The following is a 26,072-nucleotide window of genomic DNA, read 5'->3' on the forward strand; positions in this document are numbered from 1 at the left end:
CAAATCTGGGCTGCCATGCATGTCGCTGTATCTTCTTTGCTCCTGTTCTTTCTTGTCCTGTCACCCAGATTCTTTTCTGGACATTCTTCTGCCTCCCAGCAGTCTTACAGGGTAACAGGTCAGACAGCAGACACATCTGCCAACAGGCCCTTTCTTACCTCTAGACATAGAAGTGTCCACCGATGGGCCCCCATGACTGAGGTGGTCAGCTAGAATGAGATTGAAATCAAGAACGCTGTTGGCCCTTCTGAATGAGGGTAACCGCCCAAATGGTTGAGGACTACTTCCCACCTCTGGACCAAGCAGCAAAGCCCACCTGTGTGCCTGGGGAGATGCAGGGAGGAGGTAGGTGCCCAGACTGCTGCATCTTGCCTGGATCCAGAACAGCAATGCTAATTCTGCACGTTCGGCTGCCTTCTTCTAACACATATAAACAAAGGCCCTCCGTTCTCAGAGGTTCTGAAGGTCCTGAGTTCAATTCCCAGCAACCACATGGTGGCTCACAGCCTTCTCTAGTGAGATCTGCTGCCCTCTTCTGGTGTGCAGGCACACATGCAGGCAGAATACTGTATAAATAATAAATAAAAGTCCAGAAAGTCAATCCCTGTGTTCCCTTCCTGTTCACTTGAGTCTACCTCAGAGATTAAATTACTTTAAAACGTCACCTTTCTCATGTTTACCTAGTACCAGTTTATTTTCTATTGTTCAAAATTAATAAGAAAGGAAGAAATGAATAAGAGGGAGAATCAAAAGCTGTATGGCTTACAAAGAAAGAGACCAAGGCTGGAGGGAGGGCACATGGGTAAGAGTGCTAGCCAAGGTTACAGCTCAGTTCCCAGAACTCACTCTGGGTGGCTCACACTCACCAGCTCCAGGGGACTGATGTTCTTCTGGCTTCCAAAGACACACATACACAAACACAAACACATTCATGTCAATAAAAACATGGCTATGCAAACAAGTGTGGAAGCCAGACTGTCATCTGATGCCTTCCATCACTGTCCACCTGAGTTTTGGTGACAAGAGCACTCACCAAACCTGAAGCTCAATGATGGTTTGACTGGCCCCAGAGATGCTCCCGTCTTGCCTCCCAGGGATGGCATTAGAGAGATGGCATTAGATTGCATTAGATGCAATGCCTGCCTTTTACGTGTGTTCTGGGGATGTGAATTCAGGTGTTCAGGCTCGCATAGCAAAAACTACCCAGTAAGCCACTCCCACAGCCTACAATCCTATTCTTTCCTTTATAAACATAGACTTTTGACTGTGTGCACACAGGCAGAGAGCACAGGTGCCTGTGGAGGACAGTGGTACCAGATTCCCCGCATCTGGAGCTGCAGGTGACTGTGAGCTGCTCAGCGTGGTGAAGGGAGATGCCTGTCCTCTGTGCATGCTCTTAACCCTGAGCCATCTCTCCAGCCCCAGAAGTCTCATTCTGCAGTGTCATTCTTAACTGATCCTTTGCGTTTCTCCAACTGTAGGTGGTACACCTTACACAGGCATTCCCATTCAACAAACAATTTCACAAAGAGAGAAGAGGCCCCTGCTTACCTCTTTGCACCTACCCAGGGCTCTCACAGCACAGCAGGGGGTAAACGGCTGCTGCTTCTGGCAGTACCACATCTGTGACCACATTCAGGACATAAGTTTGCAAGGTGACCACACCTGGCCAGGTCAGTCTGAGGGCGCCCTGATGCCCACCCACCACGACTCACATTAAATAGCTCAGTGCTAAACACTCAGCTCATGGCCTCTTTAGATGAAGGCTTCTGAGAATTGTCTTTGGCAAGCACAGGCTCACCAGGGAAGTTTCACGGTTTGGGTTGCTGTGTGTCACACAACAGGTGGCACAGACATCCGGTCACTTCCTCAAAGTGGATTGCTTTCTTTACAGTGATCAATTTCCTGAGTCCAGCTGTCAGGCACTCGCCTTCATAATTAACAACTGAAAAGGGAATCTGAACCACAGTAAAAAGAGAAGGAAAAAACAAAAGCCCTCAGATTCTCAAAACACACAAGCCAGGAAAGGGTTAGCCTGGCTCTATCTCATGTGTGTTTTCGCCAGAGAACCCAGGTGTCCCCTGGAAAGCACCCTCCCTACACAGGTTTCTCTATAGAAAGGTCTCATGTGATGGTGTGCGGCGGGGCCAGGTGCCAGCCATACAGGCATGTGCAATGAACACGAGCTAATTTAAACATGGAAATGAGAGAGCCCAAATCATTGACTAGTTTCTTCTTGTTAATTCACTCAAAACCTACATAAGAAAATTAGTAAGAAAAGAGCAAAGGAAAATTCTTTAGATATTCTTTGGGTCAAAACAGAAACAAAGAAAAGTATAGCCCATGCACTGTTATTGCTGTTATACTCTCTCTCTTCTCCAAGGTTTCATCCTCCACATTGTCAGTTACTTCAGTCAACTGTGTTCCCAAAACAGGACATGACAATTCCACAACAAACTATTTATAGTTTGAGCAGCTTGTGTTCTAATACACTGTTGTAGCCAGGCGGGGCAGCGAACATGCCTTTAATGCTAGCTAGCACTGCAGAGGCAGAGGCAGGCAGGTCTCTGGGAGTTCCAGGCTGGCCAGGGCTATATAGTGAGACCTAGTCTCAAAAAACAAAACAAACAAACAAACAAACCCAAAGAAAAGAAATTTCTGTATTTGCTAATCTCTCACTGTGCCTAATCATAAGCTAAGCATGATCACCGCTGGAATGCATGAGGGGGTCCTTTACAGGTTTCAGGGCTCTCTGCAATTCCAGGCATCCACCTGAGGTCCCTCAACACATACCCCCCACTAGCTAAGAAGGTACCACTAGAGTTCTTTCACACCAGTTCTCTCTAACCAAAGGATTTTGCAAAAAATGAGAGAGTGTAAGTGAGATTTCGAAGGTTGTGAGGACATGAGGACAATTGTCCACAGGAACGCCCAGGACAGGACTCTGGAGGCAGTGCTGCCCTGGTGTGTCCCGAGGCTTCGGGAAAGAAATACTTACTCTCATCTACAGGGAATCTGAGGGACTTGAGGAGTCTCTTAACTTGGGTACTTTCAGGGTGTGACTGTTCAAGCTGTTAAAATGCCATCTTGAAGACAGAGAACTTACAACTTTCTAGCATCCTTTTTGCAAGAGCCTTAATTAGTGGACAGAAACACTGATGTTTACTTGTTTGTTTGTTTGATGACAGGGCCTCCCTATGTAGCCTAGGCTGGACTCACACAAAACTCACACTCCTACCTCAGTCTTTCTCCTACTGGAATTACCGTCATGCTCCTCTCCACACTCACTCCTAAGAAACAGGAAGCCCTTACCTCATGGCTTTGGAATGAAAAGATAGTTGTTTCTAACCCACTCACCTAACTTAGGACTTAAAACAATGTCACCTGACCACAGCATGCTACAGCATTGCAATGCTATGATTCCCTGAATGCATTTCACGGCTCATTTTCCTACACTGGACAGAAGGGGCTCCATTCAGCTAAGAGTAAAGAATTAAAGCCATCTTAAGGGCATGTGATTTACTGTAATATTCCACTAGAAAATTCTCTATCCTTAAACGTGTCTTACTGCTACTTTATTGGTAATTATTTCAAGGGCCATCTTATCTGCTCATGAAATTAAGAAACAATAGTGCTAGCTGGTAGTGGTGCATACCTTTAATCCCAAGCAGAGACAGGTGGATCTCTGAGTTTGAGGCCAGCCTGGTCTACACAGTGAGTTCCAGGACAGGCAGGGCTACATAGAAAAACCCTGTCTCGAAAACCAAAAAAAAAAACCAAAAAAAAAAAAAAAAACCCAAAAAACCAAAAAACGATTAATACACTCAAAGACTATTGATGCGAACACAGAGATGCAGGGGTTTGATGCACACATCCTTGACCAGAGTCTCATGTACATACGATTTGTTTTTCAGGAGGAAAAAAAAAAAAGGAAATAGTTATCAGTCTCCGTGCCAGCTTATGTCCACATAATGAAGGATGATGGTGGCCCTTAAGAAACGGGACCATGCCATCCGCTCAGCTATCCCACTGAGCATGCACTCAATAACACGCACTCAGAAGCCCTCACTGCCCACAAATATTAGATGTTCACAGCATCATGGGGGGCAGGGGGTCTCATCATTATCTAAAAAACAATTTCCTATTTCAGTCTCTCAAATCATATCATCCCAAAGGATCAAGATAAAACATTTTCCTTAAAGAACATCTGTCCAGAAATGTCATTCACCACTCTCATAGCCTCTTTCTGTGTGGTACCAGCCTCCTCTGCTTTCCATACCAGACACACAGTAAATCCTGAAATGATGCTATTGCTCGGCAGAATCTACCATCAGAAAGGGCCCAGCAATCACTGGGAATGCAGAGTTTAGGCCCTTGTATGGGGAGAGATACTTCTGGGAGAAGAAACAGAGCTGGGTGACCTCTTAGAATTGACTAAGCAGCAGGAAAAAAGGATGGATGACTACATCACTGAAGTACTTTGCCCCAGGAGGAAGACAGACAGACATATTGGCTCAAACATGATGTTTCACCTTCCCAGCCTGGGCTGTTGCCACAGCTCCATCGGTGTACAATACCCTACGACACCATCCGGGGAGATGGAGTTACAATAAGACCACAGTTACTCCATCACGCTTTATTGCTAGCAAATCATGTTTCCCTCAAATTCCAGTGTGCTTTGAATTAACATCAAAGACAAGAATTCTTAACCCCACCAAATGACAGATACAGGAATTTCAACTGTTCTGATGGGCTGACTCCAAGTAAATCACTATTAATTTCTTACCTTCCAACCTACTAGTCAACCAGAATTGCTGATGAAATTATAGATCACAGAGGAGTCCTGCTAAGGCAGTTCTTGCTTTCATCCTCCAAGCACAGCAAGTTCCCAAGGAAAAACAGCTTTTGATTCATATTAGCATTTCAAACACAGTTCCTAAAAACTACCTTCAGGAGTCAGTGAAATAAGTACAGCTACAACTTGACAGGTATGATTAGCAGTCTGGCTTTTTCTTCCATGTTCTGAAAGTCATACCCTGCCACCAAAAAGACACTGTATTTTCTACCTGTTGCAGAAAACCAGGAAGATACTTCTACCAAAAATTGAAAATACACTAGCTTCAATTTACAGCCAGATTATTTTTTTTTCTTATATCCAATACGTTAAGATACATGCAGATATCAGTAGAGTCACCCATTCATCTTAAGAAAAGGTTAATTATCGTAACAATAATCAGGAAGTCCTCTATTCTTACAATTGCTCGCTGCTACTCTGTTGGTAAACACTTTGAATGCCACCTCAACTTCTCACCAAGCCAAAGATATTTTAATGGTCCTTAAAGACTATAGTATAAATGCACGAAAGATGGAAGGATCCTCTCTTAAGAAAAGATATTTTGATCAATTGGAAGGAATCCTGAGAACGTTATTAGAATCCGTTTGAAGCCGTGGTCTAGGTCATCTCAGATGCTGGTAGTGTTTTCTAACCATTTCTAATAATATCCAGAAAGAGAAGGCCGTACCTACGACAGGTACAGCAAGAAAAGGAAATGAGCAAACACATGTCTAACACAAGGGCTGAAGCCATCGTCTAGCTAAGTACAGCACAGATAGACAGAAACGAACAAACTCACGCATCTAACACGGGCACTGAAGCCAAGCGATCTGATCGTTCCTTAAATTCGTCTTTTTCACACTATCGTCACCATCGAGTAAATTATAAGCCAAGCGAGAAACGGTCCAGTTGGCTTACACATGAAATGACCAGAATGGAAAGATTTTAGAACATATGGGTTACCTGAGAGTTTCATGAGAAGTTCCGAGGCAGCTTTGGCCGACATGTCCCGCCTCAGCACACTCCCCTTGCCGTCCTGGGGTGATAGTGGGTCCTCGGAGACGTTAGGGGCCGCCACTTCCGGTTCCGGGCTAAACACGTAGCTGGACCGAGGCAAAGGCGTACTTAGCGGCTCCTCTTCCTTGGGCTCCTCCTTCACTTTAAAATTAAGATTCATAGGCTCCTTCTGGTTTGCAGCTGTCAAAACATAAGAGTAGGAAAGAAGAGAGAGAGAAAGAGAAGGGGATATATATGTATTCCTCTTCTAAGTTGCCCCACGCGTCACCGTGTGCTTAAGGGCCGCAGGAGTCGCAAAGTGATCCAAAAGCCAGGCCCTGAGCACATCCTGTACCTATATACAGTGCACCCCACGAACTGTAGCCACAGCTGGGCACCGGCTTCAGCACAGCCTAAACCTGGAGTGTTTTAAAGCGCTGTATTTGCAAAGCACGTGAGCATTATCGCCTTTCTTTCTCCACACGTTTTCATGGGCACGCTGTTGCCTCCCTGCCTCTTAGCACATTCTCAAGATAATTCTATCATTAAACAATGGCTCACGAAATCATTCTACTGTCAAATATTGAAATAAAAATCAGGAGTAAGCAGCAGTATCTAAAACTAAAACTCTGCAGCGGGTGGATAAGCATTAATGGAGAATCTGCCCGAAGAAAAGCAGAACTAGAGATACACTATTCTCATCTCCTTATCAATGGACACTACCAACCCACGCACAAAGGCCACATGGTTCCTATTGTCACGAGTAAACTCACGAATACAGCCTAGGTCATCTTCACATACGAAATGGGCTTTGGGTTTGTTTGTTTGTTTTTAGATTTACAGAAGCGCTGCAAGGACAGTTCTAATAGCTTCCACAGAGATTGCCCTGCATTCCCTAAAGGTTGCATCTTACCTATAGCTCATCACCATGCAATCATTGGAACTAAGAAATTCATGTGGCTATGACCCAAATTCCAAATTTGTCCACTAATGTCCTTTTTGAAATTTTTTGAAACCATGGGCAGCCGGTATGGAGCTCATAGTCAGAACACATCTAACCAGCTTGTCATGGGTGGTTTCTGTGAGCTGGCTACTCTGTGCCTGGCCTTTCCCCTGGGCACACCACACAGAAAAAGCTACAGGGCAGGAGCAGCTCCCCCACCACACTACCCCTCCCACCCCCCTCAAAGACCCATGTGGCACCAACGGTGGCTGTGCCACACAGCATATGTTTGTTGGTTGGTTGGTTTTCATCCCAACCTGCATTACTAGCGGCTCTTCTTAGAAAGAGCCTAGCCCATTCCATCTTCACAAGCAAGAACAAGAAAATTAGCCCCCAACACAAACAGCTACAGTGCCTTTCCCATCTGGGCAGAGATGATGCTTACTATAGAACATCAGTTTGAAGGGCTTAGCATATTTGCAAACGGGGCCCATGAGGGCTAAAGGAACGTCTCCAGGTCTCACAATTACAACTGTGCAGAGCTGGGACTAGAACCCTGGTCCCTGTGTCCCTGACTTCCTCCAGCACACTGCATCTCTATCTGGAACCTTGTATGGTAACAAAACCAAGCTTTAAAGCCTTGATTCAAATACCACATGCTCAGTGACGACTACACCAACTTTCCTGTTTAAGACAACGGCCCTCACCTGACCGTCTCCCCATCTTCCTCACTCTGCTCTAATCTTTTTATTCTCCCAAACATAAATTCTTACCATTTATTGGCACACTGTTAAGAACAGAATTGTGCCCCTCCCCCAATCCCTATGAAAGTTGAAGCTCCAACTTTCCAATGTGAGTATATTTGCATTAGGGCTTTAAGGAGACACCGAAGTTAGTTCAACGAAGCATGAAGATAGGGTCATAATCCAGTGTCAGTGGTTCTAAGAACTATTTTGTCTACTTCTCTTCTTATGAAGAGAAACACCACAGATGTCTCTACATGGGGGAAAGGTCAAGTGAGGACATAGGAAAGAAGCCACCTACAGACTGAGCAGAGAGGTCTCAGGAGAAATCAAACCTGCTGACAGCTTGATGCCGGGATTCAGGCCTCCAAAACCCTCAGAAATAAACATATGCTGTGCAAGACACCCAGACTACAGTGCTTCGTTACGGCAGCCTTAGCAGATGAAGCAAGTATTATATAATATGTCTCAATGCATTATCAAAGCCCTGAATAATCTCTTCTTCTGACTCCAGGGTCAGCTTCACGAGGACACTAACCTCCATTTCTAAAGTTGGTGTATGTCAGGAGTGCAGGACAGTGCCTGGCACATCACAGCAGCCCTAGCTGTACTTAACTGAATGGCGGAATGTGTTTTCTCTAAAGCAGTGATGCTGACGGCATTCCAGTGGCCCGAGGTCAACAAAAGTGAAGAACTCTGACATTCCCACCCAGAAGCAGTCAGAAGCGCTTTCCCTGGCTGTATCATCATGGTGAGGCTAAGATAGCTGAGGTAAAGTTCACTAGACCACGGATGGGCGTATGGGGACACCTCTGAAGACCCATGCGGCCTGGAGTATCACCAAGGGGTAACCTAAGCAAAGGAAACCATGACAGTCTGCAGAGCAAGTCACTAACGCAAGTTCCCTACTCAGCTGCTTCCTCCTGGGAGGCTACTGGTGGTGTAGTCACACCTGCCCTTCCCTCACCTTCCTTGCAGGACTTTCATAAATCCTTTCCCCAGTGTATCCTACTCAGTCACAACACAGTAATAGGCGTGTTTATTACCTGTGTGCCCCCATCCCTTCAGAAGGAATAATTCAAAGTGAACGGTTACACATTTTGGAAATTGCTCCCATGTTGTGCCTCTTATCTACAAACATGTTTAACCTTCCAGAAGACTAGGAAAGATTAAACACTGAGGAAAATCCCACCTTGAGAGAGGGCGACCACACTGAAAGGACGCTGGTGGAACATGAAAGTGCCTTCTGGGAAGGTTGTCGGAAGACTTACAAAAAAAGAAGCCCAGCAGTGCTAGTGAAGCCTGAACATCACGGGCCTTCAGCAGGGCACGCGGGAAGCAACGGGCCAGCCGTGCTGCTGTGACAGGAGCCTGCATGGCCCTGCCGACCTGGGCTTCATTCTGTCTGTCTCGGGAATATTACAGCATTGTACTGTGTTGAGGAGGCATAAATGTAGCTAATGATACAAGTATTCCAGACAAGTGAGGAAAACACTTGATGGATCAAGTTTTACTCCCCAAGTACTTGGGCCTAAAGAAAAGATGTGAAAATGAAAGTACAGAGGCTGGGTTGCTCTCTATGAATTACCAAAAACTACGTTCATAGAGACTGGTACATGAAGCCTGTAGTTTATGATTACTATGACCAGATGCTTGTCATCTTTTAAAGGATGCTACTTCTAAAAGACCCACATGATAGAGAAAAGTAAAGTTAAAGATGTCTCCCTTTGTGGAGGGGGTCTCGAGAAGAAAAGCAGTGATCTGTGACTTACTGTGGTGTCTGCTCTCTTCCTGTTCCCCAGAGAAAAGATGCGTGCACACAGGGAACTCAGGCCATGAACACTTTTGAGGCCCTGTCCTGACTTCTGCTCATGGATCATAAAATTGGCAGATGCACCACACCACGGGGAAGTCTTGATAATCAAGAGGCCCTGTCGCTCTTTCACTGTTTGTTCCAAACATTTTAGGATCTGAGCCGTACAGATTCTGAAATCATGTACATCTGCAAGCGTGGGTACTTGACGTAGTGGACAGTTGTCTAAAAGAATCAGATCCGTTTCTATGAGTATGTACAACTCAAAAGAATGTAGGAAAGAAAGGGGCACAGGCACAATAATTCCAAACCTCAATGGTGGTTATTGATGAGGTGCAAACAAATCTGAACAACAAAACTTCCTCAGTCCACAAGCAGGTTCCTTCTAAGATCTGGCCCCCAAAGAAAAGCTCCACATAACTTATCTAAAGCCCATTCTTGGGTGGGTGGTAATGGTTTAGTGAGCAAAGTGCTTGCCACCATGCCTGATGACCTGAGTTCAATCCTTGGGACCCACACAATGGGAGAAAATAAACTCACAAGTTGTTTAATTGTTCTTTGACCTACACACACCTACACACACACACACACACACACACACACACGCATGTAAATAAAGACCACTCTTTGCTTTAACAATGAGCACAACAAACATTTAAATAATTTAAATAATTGAGTCATCTTCAATCACATAGGGTGGACATGAATATTTGCAGATGAGAAAATGGTTAGCAAGATAACCTGCTCCTAATTGCATAGCTCAGGTTCAGAGGCACCAGGCTCCAGAGCTCCCGCTGAAGATGCAGGGCCCTTTCCTTCCTCACCAGGACACCCGGTTTCCTTTAAGGATGCTGGCCTGAGCAGGGCAGTGTGAACCCTGGAGAAGAATTAATGGAATGGACCGAGCTCACGAATGACAAAGGGAAAGGTGAGTGTCATCTGGAGCAGAGAGGCTGTTCCTGAAATCGTGGGATCCTAGAACCGTTTGGCTGAGCGGATGCAGGAGAAAGAGACTGGAACACGGTTGCTTCACTCCTGTGCTGCAGGTCCCCGTGCTGAAGGAAAGGGCCATATGTAAGATGCCGATGGAGCTCTGGTCTGGCAGTCGGATGAGTGCTAAGCTGCTGTGTGAAAAAGTCTCGCCACTGGGAATTACATTTACTACTAAGCCAGAGCCACACCTGAGAAGAGAAGCTCATACACATGATTTTCAAACAACGTTCAAAGAAACCCTAGGATATGCTTCGGGGGTTCCAATTAATGTTCGTCTCAAAAGAAATTTTTAAAGTTGCCTTTGAATTCATATAACACGTGATTTTAAAATGTTTATTTGTTAGGGACCTGACGTGATTAAAGACTGCATAACTTCATAATCATAGCCATTTCTGAAGCTCCAGTTTTTAAAGAACAAATCACCTAGTAGAAATATGTACCAAGTACATTTACACAATAGACTCCTACTCAGCAATTAAACACAAGGAAATCATGAAATTTGCAGGCAAATGGTGGGACCTAGCAAAGATCAGCCTGAGTGAGGTATCCCAAAGGCAGAAAGACACATATGGTATATACTTACTTATAAGTGGATATTAGACATATAATATAAGATAATCATACTAAAATCTGTACACCTAAAGCAGCTAAGCAAGAAGGAGGACCCCGGGTAAGATGATCAATCCTCATTCAGAAAGGCAAATGTGATAGACATTGGAAGAAGGCAAAAACAAGGAACAAGACAGGAGCCTACCACAGAGGGCCTCTGAAAGACTCTACCCAGCAGGGTATCAAAACATATGCTGAGACTCATAGCCAAACTCTGGGCAGAGTGCATGGAATCTTATGAAAGAAGAGGGAGATAGAAAGACCTGGAGGGAACAGGAGCTCCACAAGGAGAGCAACAGAACCAAAATATCTGGGCCCAGGGGTCTTTTTTTCTGAGACTGATACTCCAACCAAGGACCATTCATGGAGATAAGCTAGAACCCTTGTACAGATTAGCCCATGGCAGCTCAGTGTCCAAGTGTGTTCCCTAGTAAGGAGAACAGGAACTGTCTCTGACATGAACTCAGTGGCTGACTTTTTGAACACCTCACCCTAATGGGGGAGCAGCCTTACCAGGCCACAGAGGAAGACAATGCAGCCAGTCCTGGTGAGACCTGATAGGCTAGCGTCAGATGGAAGGGGAAGAGGACCTCCCCTATCAGTGGACTAAGGAAGGGGCATGGGAGGAGAAGAGGGAGGGAAGGCAGGATTGGAAAAGTATGAGGGAAGGGGCTACAGCTGGGATACAAAGTGAATAAATTGTAATAAATAAAAAATTAACTAAAAAAAACGTGTATTCTTGTCAGGCTTGCACCTGGAATGTCAAGTCAGCAGACACCACTAACGTGCTGGTTTGTGTTGATGAATCAGTTTAGTTTGGTACTGCAGCACCTCCTGCTACCACAGGACTGTTAGACGTCATGATAAGGAGGCAGTTTGCTGGTCTCTGTAAAACCAGAGACCTGTGTGCTACTAGTGCAATTGTAAAACTGTCTAATCACAGCACATCAGAGTCTGTACACAGCTTCTCCCTCTTAGCTATGTGGGCGTCTGGCCTGGACCATTTGCTGGAGAAGGGGCCGCCATGCACACCACATCTCCAGTCTCTACTCACTAGGTGCCCGTGGCTCCTACCAGTTGTTGAAACAAAAATATTTCTCTAGACATTCCCAGCTGTCCCCAGGGCATACCTGCCTTAAATTAAATGCCAGGTTAAGTTCTAGAACATTGCTTGGGTGTGGCCTCTGATTATGACTAGCAGACAAAACAAGACAGAGATATGCAAAGATACAGAAACGTGGCTGGATCTCTAAGTTAAGGTCACGGTACACAGCCCAGGGAATACCGAGTACCCTCGGATTAGCTTCTCTGACCTTGCCAGGGACACTTTGGATCTTAACACCATCTCCACATTTCCCACAAAGCATTTCCAACAAAGAACTGAAGATCCAAAGTGAGTAATGACATATTTCCCAAATACTGGATCACTAGTTACCAAGTGGCTAACACAGACTCACAGGCAGCTCTGGTGAAGTTGTCAACATGAGATGCTTCTTTCTGTCACTTAAAGTAAGGGATGCGAGCAGGTGCTGAATGCTACAAGCTCTGAAGGAGAAACTTGTTACTGCAACTTTTCTTGCAAGCATTGGAGTAATTAAAGGGACATAAGCAGTTATAGGACAAGTTGTTAAACATATCCCACAATGTCCCTGTGCAAAGCAGTACCTCTTTATGTTGGCTTTGTTTTGGGAGTTAGGGCCTCTATATACAGCCCAGGCTGCCCTTGAACTGAGATCCTCCTGCCTCAATCACCCAGATGCTGAGATTGCAAGTATGAGCTTTCCAACCTAACAAGGCTTCAGTTAGAAAAGTAAATCTAGAAATGTGATAGACAATAATATTGGTATAAAGGCTATGCGCCAGAACAGCAGAGTAACTCTTAATTCTAATTGCTTGGTTTTTAAATAAATGCAATAAATGTAAACTCATAACATAGTTCTATTTTAAAAAAAAATACGACTTCTGTGTATTTTATGAGAGGCTGCATATAGTATATATTGTTTTAAAAAAAGGTAAATTAATTATACACTCAAAATACAACAAAACAAAAGCAAACCGTGCTTCCATGCCCTTCTCTTACAGTAACAAAAGCTCAGAAATGCGAAGTCACAGCTGTTCATGACTGAAAGGGAAGTGGAGCTTAGTTATGGGAACTATTCCCCAGCCTTCGCTCATCAAGCTGTCCTGTGGGGCATGTCTACAGATATGAACAGACTTGGGATTTGCAATTTTTCAATGATTTGATATACTTTAGGTGAGAAAAATAATTTGTCTTCTGAAAGCATAAAACGACGATTTAATTAAATATCAGTAACAGTTGAATAATACTTTTAAATTTTAAACATACTATATGCATATGGAATTCTTAAAACATTAATTAAAAGTTTTTAAACCTTGCTCTTAAGTCTTAAATCACTTTATAACCAGTTTAGCGAAAGTTTTAAATTCTCATATTTCTCATCAATCTCTGCAAGGGTTAATCCTTGGCCAAGATTCCACATCTACATACCCAAACCAAGTAAGTCTTCAAAGGTCCCCAGTGACACTTACAATTATGGACACAGAGCCACTGGGGTACAGAGAACGGCCAAGGGCAACAATGGCGAATGAGGTCCCCAGGGTGAGGAATGAGCTTCTCTCTCCACAGGTTACGCGACGTTTAAAGCCAGCACGTGAAGCTGCTCATGGGGGTGCACACCTGTCATCCTGCACTCAGGAGGAATTGAGGCAAGAGGAACTGGATTCAAGGTCATCCTCAGCCACACATAGATTGGGAGGCCAATCTGGGCTATAGGAGACCTCCAACAAAACAAAACAAAACAAATCCCACATATAACGAGCAAGAGTGGCCATCTGCAGTAATCATCTTAACAGACAGGATGTCTCTCTTGTCAACAGCAGGAAGGACTTGGCCTGGAAAATCACTCAGGCCTTGAGCGAATGTGAAAGAGGGCTGTATTTAAAAATTCATGCTATTACACATTTAAAGAATGAAATGTCTTAACAGCATTGGAGTCATCTGCACAGAGACTACAAGAAAGGAATCCCACAGGTTAGACCTTCCCGTGGCCTTTTGGACTGATGGCCTACTCCAGGGATAGCACCTCTTGACTGAAGCACCTGCCATCTTAAATTAAATTAACACAGAGACATGCTGGTTCCTAGACCAGTTCATAAACGATCTCAGTCACTGCAGATCACCCAGACAGTCTGAAGAGTGGGGGTTTGCGGTGGTCTAGGAGATCGTCAGGACTCCTGCCCTGAAAGCCCAGCTCCTCCCAAGAGGAAAAGGAAAAGAAACTTTGGAAATTTGTGGTTCAAGTGACCAGACCCCAGAACAATAGGAGAGAAGGCAAAAGGCTGGCCAAGGAAGAGTGTGTGCAGGAGCCCTCGCTTTTCCTGAGAGCAATAGAAAGAGAACTAGTCAGGGGCTGTAACCCAGTTGTTAGTACAGTGCTTAGCCTAGCATGCACAAAGCCCCATGCTGGAAGCCTACTGCCACACTGAAGACAGTGTGGCACCCCAGCACTCAAGAGAGGAGGCAGGATGATCAGGAGGTCAGCATCATCCTTCAGTATGAAAGATGGTAACTCAAGGGTGGAGGGAAGCCAGCCAAGCAAAGCCTAACCAGTGTAGAAAGTATTGGAACTGACTCATCAGCCTAGCTTTGGAGAGGTGGGCCTGGGGTGAGGGTCTGGGTGATAGGAGCTGGAGGGGTGAGGCGTCTAGGGGTGATGTGAAGGCTGCCCAGAAAGGAGGGACCATACAGATACAATTTGAAGACACAAAAGAGTAACCAGATTAATGACTAAAAGCACATGCATTAGAACTGATGCCATGATTTGAAGCCAAGGAAAATAAACAGCGGAGCAGACTGAGGTCAAAAGACAGTTCGCTTAACTGAGAAATAAAAATTAGGTAATAGCTAATTAAGTGGTCACAAGCCAAGCCTTTGTAGTGAGCCAGGGCTGGATCTTTGCTCGTGTTTCTTACAGCTGAACCCTTCCATCTATAGCATACGTTTAGTGGTTCTGACCCTCTGGTGCTGCAGGGGTTAAATGAGAGTTGCATGAGGCGCTGGCACGGTGCCTGGTTCCCAGGAAACACTTTTGATTAATGATGCTCTTACAGCAGGAGGAGTGGCAACAATAGCAAAGGGAAGAAGAAAGGCCTCTATGAGAAGGAAGGGAATGCCCGGGTCCGGAAGGCTCATCAGGTAGAGGCCCCTGCCAACAGGCCTGATAAATCCCTGAGTTCAATCCCTGGAACCCTTGTGGCAGAATGGGAGAAACAAGCCACTCCTGTAAATTGTCCTCTGACCTCCACACACATGCTGTGCCCACCCCAGTACCCCACATTCACAATAAATAAAATGTAATGAGGCTCGTTGTTGTTTTACCGCCAGGGAACTAGATACCCATGTGCAGCATGATAAGGAGAGAAACATCTGAGCTCCAGTCGTGACCGTGCCCACAGTAGTGATGTAATGTGTTTAGAAACTGACAGGTGAAGGTCTATGGGAAATGTAAGTTGGCTTTGCTGCTGCCACTCTCTTTGCAGAAGCCTGAAGTAGTGCTCCAACTTGTGCGCTGGCCGTGTGGCTTAGTGCTAGGGAGGCTGCCTAGTACGCATTCGGCCCTTGGGTCCATCCCAGTACCACACAAAAACTTAAAATCGAACTTCCAGGATTCCTGCCATACAACAGTCAGAGGAAAGCTCTGTGCTGCAGAGGCTAGCTGCCCATGAAAGGGGCAGCGAACAGAGCCGATTTCCTGTACGGTCACTCCTTTACCTTGTAATTTGGGTGTAGACTCCTTTGGGCTGGGAACGCTGGAAGCACAAAGCCTGGGCTTCGACTCCGGTCTGTGTAGTTATTAGCTGCGTGGGTGCGCACAGAACCTTTCACTTCTCTCAGTTTCCTCATCCGTAAAACGGAATGAAAACAGTACTCTTGTAAAGGGTTGTTATGAGGTTCCGAAAACTAAACCCAGCAGAGCCGACAGCACAGATACAGATATGGCAGTGGTGAGGAAATACATCCGAGCCACCGTCCACAGATATTCCAACACAAGGGTGTATACTTCCAGGCTCTACGTGCTGGCTGCTTATAACCCTGCCTGTACCCTACAGTAGCAAGTCATTAAAAGCAACACATAGCGCCTGCCTCTCTCTCTCTCTTCTCTCTCTGAGGGATCACCAAGTTCAATAAAATCCAGAGTTTCAAAAGGGCATTCAGGCTGTCTACTCATACACAGGCCCCCTGCAGCTGCTCACACGAGGAATTTAGTCACGTGGCATGAGGGAGCCTAAGGCAGGACTGAACAGAATGGCTAGACCAAGTCTGAAAAGCAGACTATCAAATAGTCCAGTCAGGGAACCATGCCCCCACGGTGATGTGCGAGTCCCTGGCTACCAGCACTGAGTCTCAGGGTGTGAATGGCACAAGGCTGGTATTTACATGGAAGAAGGCCCACTTGTTAAGATGTGGCTGAGAAGGCCAGCAGAGCCATCAGGCAAAAGGGATGGCTTGGTTCGCTGGCCATCTCAAGCTACCCTTTTCCAACAGGCGTCCTAGCATTTATACATAAGCCTGATTGTTACTCCCAAATGCATCAAAATAGTGAGCAATAGATGGAGGTTTGGGGACAAAGGTTTCTGGGAAACAACAAGGTCTGACATAGAAACTTCTGTGGGCATCTTTGATTTCTACGTGGAAACTGTGCTGAGGCACCCGTAAGCCAGAAACAGTGGAGCAAATGCCTGTTTGTTCACAAGCTTTCTCTATGAGGCTGAAAGTGAGAGGGTACCTCTGAAGGCCCACCTTTCCTACTTAAGATTAGTTTGGTGTCGCTTTGCCCGAGCTAATAGGATGTGGGAGACGGCACAAAACTTTTTTGTCAGTTTCCAGATTAAAAATAGTTGAAATGACTTATATCTTTTATTTTGGAAAGCCAGGGACAAAAAAGATATCCCTTGCCAGCAAGTGAGGTGCCAAGTTTCTGTCAACTAACTGCTTGGTTATAATTTGGGGAGTTAGAATTAAATTTATATCTTGAAAAATGGCATCTTGAAGAAGAAGACGATAGGAGACCATTACAGGCAACTTGCAATTTGTTCCTCTAACAAGGCTGCTCCAGCTCTGGGTGTGGGTATATGCGCCTTCGTGCATATGCTGGCGTGGGGGAGGTGCCCAGGTACATACAGTCCAGATGTCAACCTTGGGTGTCATTCTTAGCTGTCCACCTTGCTGAGACGGGGCTCCCTCTGTACCTAGGACTTGACAAGGCTGCCCAGTGACCCTCAGGGATCCACCCATGCCTCTCCTTATCGCTGGCTGGGATTACAAGTTTGTGCCACCACACCCAATTTTCCCATGGGTGCTGGGGATTAAAGTGATGTCTTCGTGCTTTCTCGGGTAAAGTCTTTACTGAAGGGGTAAACATTTTACTAAAGGAGCCATCTCCCCAGGTCCCTGGCTCCCAGCATTTGGAGGCTTCCAATCTAGCCTGGGGATTTTCAAACTGGACAACATCTCTTGCCATGAGCCCTCTGGAGGGAAACCATAGGGAACAAGAAGCGTACCACCCAGGCCTCCCTTCGTGTCAACCGTGACCTGCAATGAGGTGTCTAGGACTCCTCTCACAGCATCACGCCCTGTTCATGGGCTCAGGCAGAATGAAAGGACAACGGACTCAGGCATTCAGAAGCTGTTCTGAAAAATACTATACCAAGGACCAGTTTAGGGGTTTTCATTTGTTTGTTTTGAGGATTATTTGGCTCTGCTGAAATAGCGCCTCAAGCAGCCCAGGTTGCTCTCTTTCTCTATGTGGCTGAAGAGTAAACTTCTGCTCCTCCTGCCTCCACCTGCCTCGTGCTGGGACCACAGGTGAGCATCACCTTTTCCACCCGTGTATGCTGGAGACTGCACCCAGGGCTCTGACCACACAGGCAGCAGGCTGCCAACTAGGCTGCATCTCTAGCCGCAGGGTGCCCACTCTCTATCAGCTGGCCTTTGTCCTGGCTGCCTGCCTTTTAGAATCACCAAAGTCTGGGGCCTATCCCAGACCAATTAATTAAACCAGCATTTGGGGGGCCCTGGCATTTTACCAAAACTCCCTAAGTAGGTCTAACTTGCTGTGGAGGTTAACTGCTGTTGACCTCCGTAGACAGGCCCATAGTAGCTTCCTAGGCTGGGCAGGCACCCCTCCTAGGGACACTCCCAGTCATGTGACCTGGGGTAGGTCGCCCTGTCATCCAACAATTTACATAGTCTTCCAGGAAAGAGCTGTGTAAACAGAGGGCTACAGCCCTGGACAGACTGCCTCCCTGCTCCAAACCCAAAGCAAAGTCTACACAATTATTTTTTTGCCCACCAATGCAGATAGCTAGCAGTTGGGCTGAACCAACCACGATTGTGAGCCTGGGTCCACGAGCCTCAAAGATTGAGGAATGTTAAGTTGGGATTCAGTGAGGAAAATAGCTGGTGGTTCAGAGGCTGAATTTTATTTCACAAGCATGTAACCAGGAAACCTCCAAACTGGGGGAGGGTTGCAGCGAGCGGCTCGTAGTCTTTCTGCTGCTGTGACCCTCTGATGGAGTTTCTCATGTTGTGTGACCCCCAAATGTGAAATATTTTTGTTGCTACTTCCTAACTGTAATTTTGCTACTGTTGTGAATCATAATGTAAATGTCTGTGTCTTCCAATGGTCTTAGGTGATCCTGGAAGGGGTCAAGACCCACAGGTTGAGAACTGCTGGGTTAGAACGAATTTAAAACTGTATCCTACCCAGTGAGCGGGCACCATTCAGTCAGTTTTACGCTTGGTTTTAATCCACAGGGAGCAAAAAGCATCGAGTGTTTTCTCTCTCTCATTTGGAAACAAGTAGGTGTCTCCACACTTGAATTTGTCCCTGTGCTCCGATTTTTGCAGACTGCGATCTGGCACAGAGACTCCAGACCCAGTGCCCACAAACAGCTGCACCCTATCGTACCAGCAGGTGCAAGGACAGAGCCCTGAAGGGGGGAAAACAGTGCAAAAACAATGGCACCATTATGACAAGCAAGGGACAGGGCCTGGGGCTCAGCACTGCTCACTCACACCATCAGAGGGCAGGGAGAGCTGAAGACTCAGCCATCGCTCCCGGGGACTGCGTCCCTGAATGACAGAGCCACCGAGAGAGCAGGTAGAAGGCACAGCAACCAGCAGCAGGGCCAGGCCAACCACGCAGTGGGGGCGGGGGACAATCTCCGCAGAAAAACGTATTCCTTTCCCTTTAACATAACTTCTCCTCCCATGGGTAGGCCCTGCCACAGCCACCAAGTTTACATCTACATCCAAATATGCACACACAAAAAAATTACCCATGCATCTCACTCCCTGGTGACTTTATAACAGGTTGCTAGGTAACAGTGCCTACAAGTCAGGTTTCAGGACCTCTGGTAAGCCGCCATAAAATAGCTGCATGGGCCTTTTGCATAAACAGTGCGCCTCTGCTATATGTTTCCTTATGCCAGCTGATCAGCCAGTGAATTCTCCCATGGCCAAAGCATAAGCAGCCCCCATCAACAACTGAAGACAACAGGCCACACTATAGAAGGCTTTGGCACACACTGCTTCACCCCAGCCTACAAACTGCTTCTCCCTCTGTCTCTGCTATTAGAAGCTCTGGCCCTGAGAAGCTGAAGCCTTCTCCCATGCTCGCTGAGAGGTGCTGGAGCTAGTAATTACAGCCCAGTGTCTGGTGGGATGGGAAGAGCTGCCGCTCAGAGCTGAGCCCAGCAGGAGCCCCGTGTCAGACACCAGTGGTTTTAGCCCAGGATCAAGCTCGCAGGGGAAGCCCTCGCTCATCCTCTAAATTTCAAAGGATCTGGATGCCCAGGAAAGGGACTAGCCCCTTACTGCATGCTATGCAACCCCCTACTCAGTTTGTTCTTGTCTGTTAAGTAAGAAAACATCCACCGTGCTAAGTTATGCTAAATGAATGTGACATTTGACGTCCACTTGGGACTGTACTATAAGTGCCCAAAAAAGGGGCCACACATAGGTAACATCTTGGTTGGTTGGTTTGTTTGTTTGTTTTTCACTGTTACGGTTTTTTAGAGACAGCGTAGGATTGCAGGTGACTGCCATCATGCGTGGGTCCCCTACAGGTGACATCCTAAAGGATACAGGAAGGCCAGAGGGAAACTCCCATTTCCCTCATAAAGCTCAGAGTACGTCAAATCCTGTTTTCCTTGAGACTGAGCTGAAAAAGGAGGGAGAAGAAGGTGAGAAACAGAAGCCTGGGCCAGATGGAATAAATGCCCAGGACTGGTCCAGGAACTGGAGCTTCCTCTGTGACAGTGCCTCCTATAACTTTCCCTGCTTGGATCGTTTCCTGGATGCCTCATTTTTCATCCCTTCCCTCTTCTGTCTCCCCTACTCATGTCTCCCACTGCTGAGGGGCAAAGATCAGGGTGAGAAGGTACATTCCGAAAGACCTGACTGAAGTGTCACAGAGCAAAGGGACTTCAGAGTGAAGCTGAGCCTCTCATTCACCTGGCAATGACATTTAGTGAAATACGACGCATGGCCCATTTAAAGGAAGGCGGTGACCAATTATTCTCCATTTAAAGGGTATTGTCAATCTCCAGAGAGCTGAAATGGCATTTGGAAATCATCCTGGGGACTGCCACCTTCACTGACAGACAGAACCCATTCTCAACCGACCTTTCTCCACCCTCTACAGTGCTTTTAAAATTTTAAATCATATTTTCAAAAACAGTGATAGGCCTATGTGTTATTGCTCCAAGAGCAGAAGGGAAACCTCTCCCAACGTTCCACCCCAGTGCAACGTCGCCAGCTCATCAAAGCCACTGAGAAGGGAAACATGTGCGATGTGCTGGTAATGGAAATGATGTCTATTAGCAAGACGTATTTTCATAACATACACATCAGCCTCTTTTCAAAGGGCATTAGGGCAGTTGGGAAAGGATGCTTGAAATATTTTCTTAAATTCCACGTTAGTGCAGATGCTCACGACAGTCAAGCTCATATAGACAGAAGGTAAAATAGTGGCTAGTGGGGGTGGAGGAGAAGGCTGCCAGGGACTTTGTCATGTTAGGATACAGTTTGGGAGTATGACACATTTACAGAGATGGTTATACAGCAATGTAAATGTTAATGCCACTGATATGCACACCTAAAAAATTGTCTAAGCCAGGACCTTAAGTATGTTTTACCCCAAGACAAAGGTTAACTCGTGATAGCCTTTAACCTTTGTTTAAGTTAGAAAGGTCTCCTTATGGCAGACCCTGTATAGGTTCTTTAAGAAGCTTTGCAATTAAAACAACAAAGAACCTGAATACCAAAAAAGGGAGACCCTCACAGATGCACTGCAGATACCAGCACAAAGGAAGCCACGTGACTAGACCCCAGGTTGCAGGAAGCAAAGGACACAAACCGACGTAACCCTCTTCGTGCCCCCTAAGAGGGAGCCCAAATCCAGCAAGAGTAGGGGGCAGTCCCTATTGTTTCCAGACCCAAGCAGAAGTCTGTTTTCACAGGAATACCAAAACAAAATATAAAAAAGGAAGTGGGGGGAGTGAGGGAAGGAGAGAAAAGGAAAAAGAAAATTTCTCAAAATATGAAGTATTAGAGCTCAAAGAACGTTGACATCATCTAGCCCTGCCACCTTATCACAGATGAGAAAACGGGGAACACAACCCTAACAGTACCTGACAGCTTCATGAGAAAATCGGAGGCCATCTTAACCGAGATGTCCTGGCTGAACAACGCTGCCGCACTGTTGGACACATACTCGGAGGGGTCTTTCAGCTTTGTGTGGTTGGCGGGCCTGTCGGCAGCATTCGGGGTAAAGGAGGTAGGCGGGCCGTTATCTTCCTTGGGCTCCTCCTTCACCAGCAAAGGTGCAAAGCCAGCCCCACCCTGGCCAGTCCTCTCTGGAGTATTGGACGTCATCACGGTCCCCACTAGCTCTGTCCCTCCTCCTTCCCTCTGCTGCCCCAGGCAGCCACTGTCACTGAGGTGGGGAGATCCCTTGACATCTGGGTCTGGGATCTCCTCCTTCACCTTGGCCTCTGTCCTCAGGAAGTGCTGATGGCAACGCATGTGCAGTTTCAGGCTGAAGTGGCGTGAGGAAGTGAAAGGGCACAGCTGGCACTGAAAGGTCTCTCCCCGGTCCTGGTGCTGATGAACCTGCCGGAGACACAAGCAGAGCTGAACTGGTCACCACGCACTTACGGAAAACGCCTCTCTGCAGCAGCTCGCATTCACCACTCAGTCCCTCAGTCCACACGGCACCAGGGGAGAACAGCATCAGAGAGGTGTTCCCAATGATGCGCTGGGTAAAATAAAGCCAGTCCTGAGACATAAAGGAGAGATTAAATCTCCATCCTGAAAGCCTCAGTGCTGTCTTCTGTAGAATGTGTCCTGGACTCACTGTAGACCAGGCTGCCCTTGAACTCACAGAGATCTGCCTGCCTCTATCTCCCCAAGTGCTGGGTAGACTCTTCTAATGAGCTTGTCAACTGATCTCACTTGCTATACCTTGTGAACTTACATAATCAGTAGCTAAGGGTCAAACGACACAGCCTTGCCAACACAACAGAGGGGGAATGTCTCCAGGGTACTCCAGCTTCATAGGTGAGAAGAGGGAATACCCTAGCCCTCAAGAAGTATCTTGAACCCAGTTTCATAAGAAGAAACGCAAGAGAAAAACCATCTGGGCAGAAAGAAACCACGTTCAAATGTCGCCACAGGGTCTAGAAGAGTGAGGACAGACTTTCACACCCAGCTCCAAACCTTCCTGTACCCTGGACCTGCAAAAATGGTGAGAACCTTCTCTTTCTTCCTGTCGCTACCAAATTTAGTGTTTGAAAAAGTGAGGAAACGGTTGTGTTGGCCCCAGCCAGGCTTCGAGCTGGCAGGTAGTCATGGACTTGCGACTTCCCCATTCATCTCGCCAACGTGCTTCGGCACTGACCTGCTGCGCCCTGCTATTTCAGGGCTGGCCCTCCCTGGAGTCGGAACTGCCAATAGTGTAGATCTGAGCCAAGTGATTTGGGAGAGTGGTGTGCTCTGAACAAACAAGAACGTAAGCAATTGGCACTCAAAGCAAAACTGACGCTCCATAGGTCAGGGGTGACCTGAGTGGGATTTGAACCTGGGTCTCAGAGACGTTAAAGGCTCGTTTGCCCATCTTCTGTACCACCTGGCCGCTTTGCTCGGCTCTCGTTTCCCAAGAGAGCAGGTTTTACTACAGCTGTTTATGCTCTCTGAAAGAAATCCAAAAGCATTCTTCACCAGCCAAAACACACTTTAAATAATGTGAAGTGACCAACAAAAGCAAAGAAATTAAAAGTTAATCGCAAGATCCCGCTGCCACAGCACCCCACTGTGGTTTTCTGCAAAACACAGCAAGATATTCTGGGCCCTCAAAGCCTGTGTTCCTCAACAGAAGTAACCATAAAAACTTAAATCCAGTTGTGACAGGGCCCTACGCATTAAGAAGCTTCTCCTGTACCCCAGCAGAGGGCAGAGGTAAGGAGACACCCTGTCCCTCCCTGCAACAGAACCCCTTCCTGTTCTTTGCCATAATAGGATCTCACTGGGCACTGATCCGTTCATTGGCTTTCTCACTGAATCCAGAAGCTTCCCCCCCCCCCAGCTCCTCAGCCCAGGTCACTCAGGAAAAGGACTGTTGGAGGCCTCGGGTCACAGTCTCAAGGGCTCCCAACAGGTATCAGTACAGGCATGCTCAGAGTCAGGTGGTAAAGGTCACTGGGCAGGAAGCTTCCATGCCCCTGAGTCCAGTGCCGCAGGGCAGATTCCATTTCAAAAGTGTCCTCATATCTACTGACCCCAGAGAGGGGCTAATCCAGGGAAAGAAGCTCCAGAAGCCACCATGGACGAAGAAATGGACTGATGAGCCCAGATTCCAAAATCAGAGGGGGATGGGGTGAGGGTGGCACTCCCTGAATTGAGGCACCATGAGCAAGACTGCTTGCAGCTCCTTTTCCACCTCAGCCTGGCCTTGTACTGATTTTCAGGAAAACCAGTGTAAGCAAAGGCAAAACAGAACGGGGTTCACTTGGTGCGTGTGGTTTTATTGGAGCTACACCTTCCCACCCAAATGCAAGCCTTTGAGAGAAGTACTGTCCCCCCCGCCTGGTGGTGGCAGCTCCCTCCTCTCCTGACACAAGAGAAACTTTCCATTATAATTTTGGTTCCCTTTTGGCCAACACATGCTTTGAAGTCCCCGCTGAACCTCTGATGAGAAGACATGCTGACTGGTAGCACAATATTCTCGGACAGGTCTCACTGACATGGCGCAAGGACACTTCCCGGGTAAAGAGAGGTGGTGTACACTAGGTGGTACGTCAACACTTCGGTTGACATCCCTCAAGACTGGGAGGGAAGCTGGAGAGTATCTACACTCAGCTTCCTCAGGGGACCAGCCCAGGCAACCAAGGGGCTCACGAGTGGCCCCAATTCTCCAAACGCAGACCTCAGAAGGGAGGAATAGCATGTGAACTCTCGCCCAGTTTCTTTCCATGATGTCATTTGTGTTCTCCATCTCCACAGCCCTTTCTCTTTGGCATTTCCATTCAGTCTGAGCTCATGAGCCTCACATATAACTCCTGTGGGCACACTCACACAGGAAAGTTGAGTAAGACCTCATGAGGTCTAAGACAACCCTGAGGGAGCTGCAGGTACGTTCAGGTTCCTAATGGAGCTGCTCACAAAAGCATTCGCATAAATGTTATGGAGGAAGTGAAGGCTTGAGAAGAAAAAGTGTGCAGTGCCTAGCCCGTGTAGGAAGACAGGAAGTGCTGAATTGGTTGAACAAAGAAAGTGGAATATCTTGTTTTTTGTTTTTTGTTTTTTGTTTTTGCATAAACCATTATGATCAGTGCAGGAGATAACGGCTACCTCTGTGGGAGGAGATAAATGGCCAATGTCATGTTCTTTGTATCAGTTTCTGTAAATTCTCAGCACTAAAGCTGGATCACAAAGAGAGAGAAGCCATAAAACTTATTTTGGAGAACTTCTTCTAACATCCACTCATTACCACTAAATGTATCTGCTGATGTATTTTCAGGTGGCTTTCGGGTGATAATGGCTGCATTAGCTGTCCTGACAGTCGCTTCTCCACATTGGCTCTGTAGTAAGGATCTACATGAATGAGCTCACTAACTCTTACCCAGTGAGAAAGACCATATGTTTGTTTTCTCCATTAGTGGTAACAGGTTTAGAGGGCTTCAAACACACTAAGCACTCACAGCTCCTAAGCCAGGAATTCTCCCCAAGCTAAGATCACAGTCAGAGATTCTCACGAAGCTAAGTCAAATCTTAACCTTTAGCTAGACCGCCCCTACTTCTCAGATAAAATCGTTTTAGAAAAATTATGTACATTTTCAGCATCTGGTAAAGGTAACAGGAAATGGATATGCATAAGAGCACACCGTAACATTCCTACGGGGAAAATATTTGCCAAGTTTTGCAAAGTTAAGTTATATTCAATAAAAAATGCTTTAAGGCCAACAGGAGGAGGAAAGCAGGGACAAGAAGACATGCCTTTGATAAAATTAAACTTGCATACGTGCTTCTCCAACTCCCCTTATCAAACGCGTGAGTCACAGCTCAGTGGGATAGGACACCACGAGTTTGAATAAAGTAGCGATTTCACACAACTGCTTTATTGTAGTGGTTATTGATTTGTTCTGAAAGCACTCAGGACCCCACGACCTGCTGAGCCCGGGCAGCTCTCATCTGCACCACTGTCATGGCCGTCCGCCTCTGTCATCAAGGCACCAGCTCATCTCCCTGTAGCGTCAGGGTCAGCAGTTCCTGCTATTGAAACCCAGCCTTTTTTTCCATGGGTTTATAAATAGGTTGTTTTAAGTGACCCTGAGCTGAAACCAAGCTTACAAGGTGTCAGCGTAGATGCAAGTTTTCTGCTCACTGAAGCTTTAAATTTGCCAGGCCGACTTCTAAGCACAGCCACTAACGCAAGTTCTAGTTTGAAAAAAGACATTCCTTTTGAAGTCTCAATGCTACAGGTTTAAAGCGTGACGTCTCACCCAGGGAATAAGTGTCGAGGATGAGGAGTGCTAAGGTAATGACCCAGGACTCCTAAA

At 46.5% G+C, this 26,072-nt stretch overlaps 1 protein-coding gene across 3 annotated transcripts in view; it reads right to left on the bottom strand.

Moving 5' to 3' along the window:
- The window catches only part of Znf827 (zinc finger protein 827), a 168,980-nt gene that overhangs the window by 98,562 nt on the left and 44,346 nt on the right, over positions 1 to 26,072 (bottom strand). For all 3 annotated transcript variants that reach the window (XM_055609038.1, XM_055609039.1, XM_055609040.1), the window contains exons 4-5: positions 21,648 to 22,128; positions 5,798 to 6,031 (exon numbers count right to left, since the gene is read on the bottom strand). In XM_055609038.1, the coding sequence (XP_055465013.1) occupies positions 5,798 to 6,031; positions 21,648 to 22,128 (715 nt within the window). The remainder of the gene's footprint in view (positions 1 to 5,797; positions 6,032 to 21,647; positions 22,129 to 26,072) is intronic.

The sequence above is a fragment of the Psammomys obesus genome, unplaced genomic scaffold, assembly GCF_907164565.1.
Source record: "Psammomys obesus unplaced genomic scaffold, mPsaObe1.curated_primary_1811, whole genome shotgun sequence".
In the NCBI taxonomy this organism is placed as follows: Eukaryota; Metazoa; Chordata; class Mammalia; order Rodentia; family Muridae; genus Psammomys; species Psammomys obesus.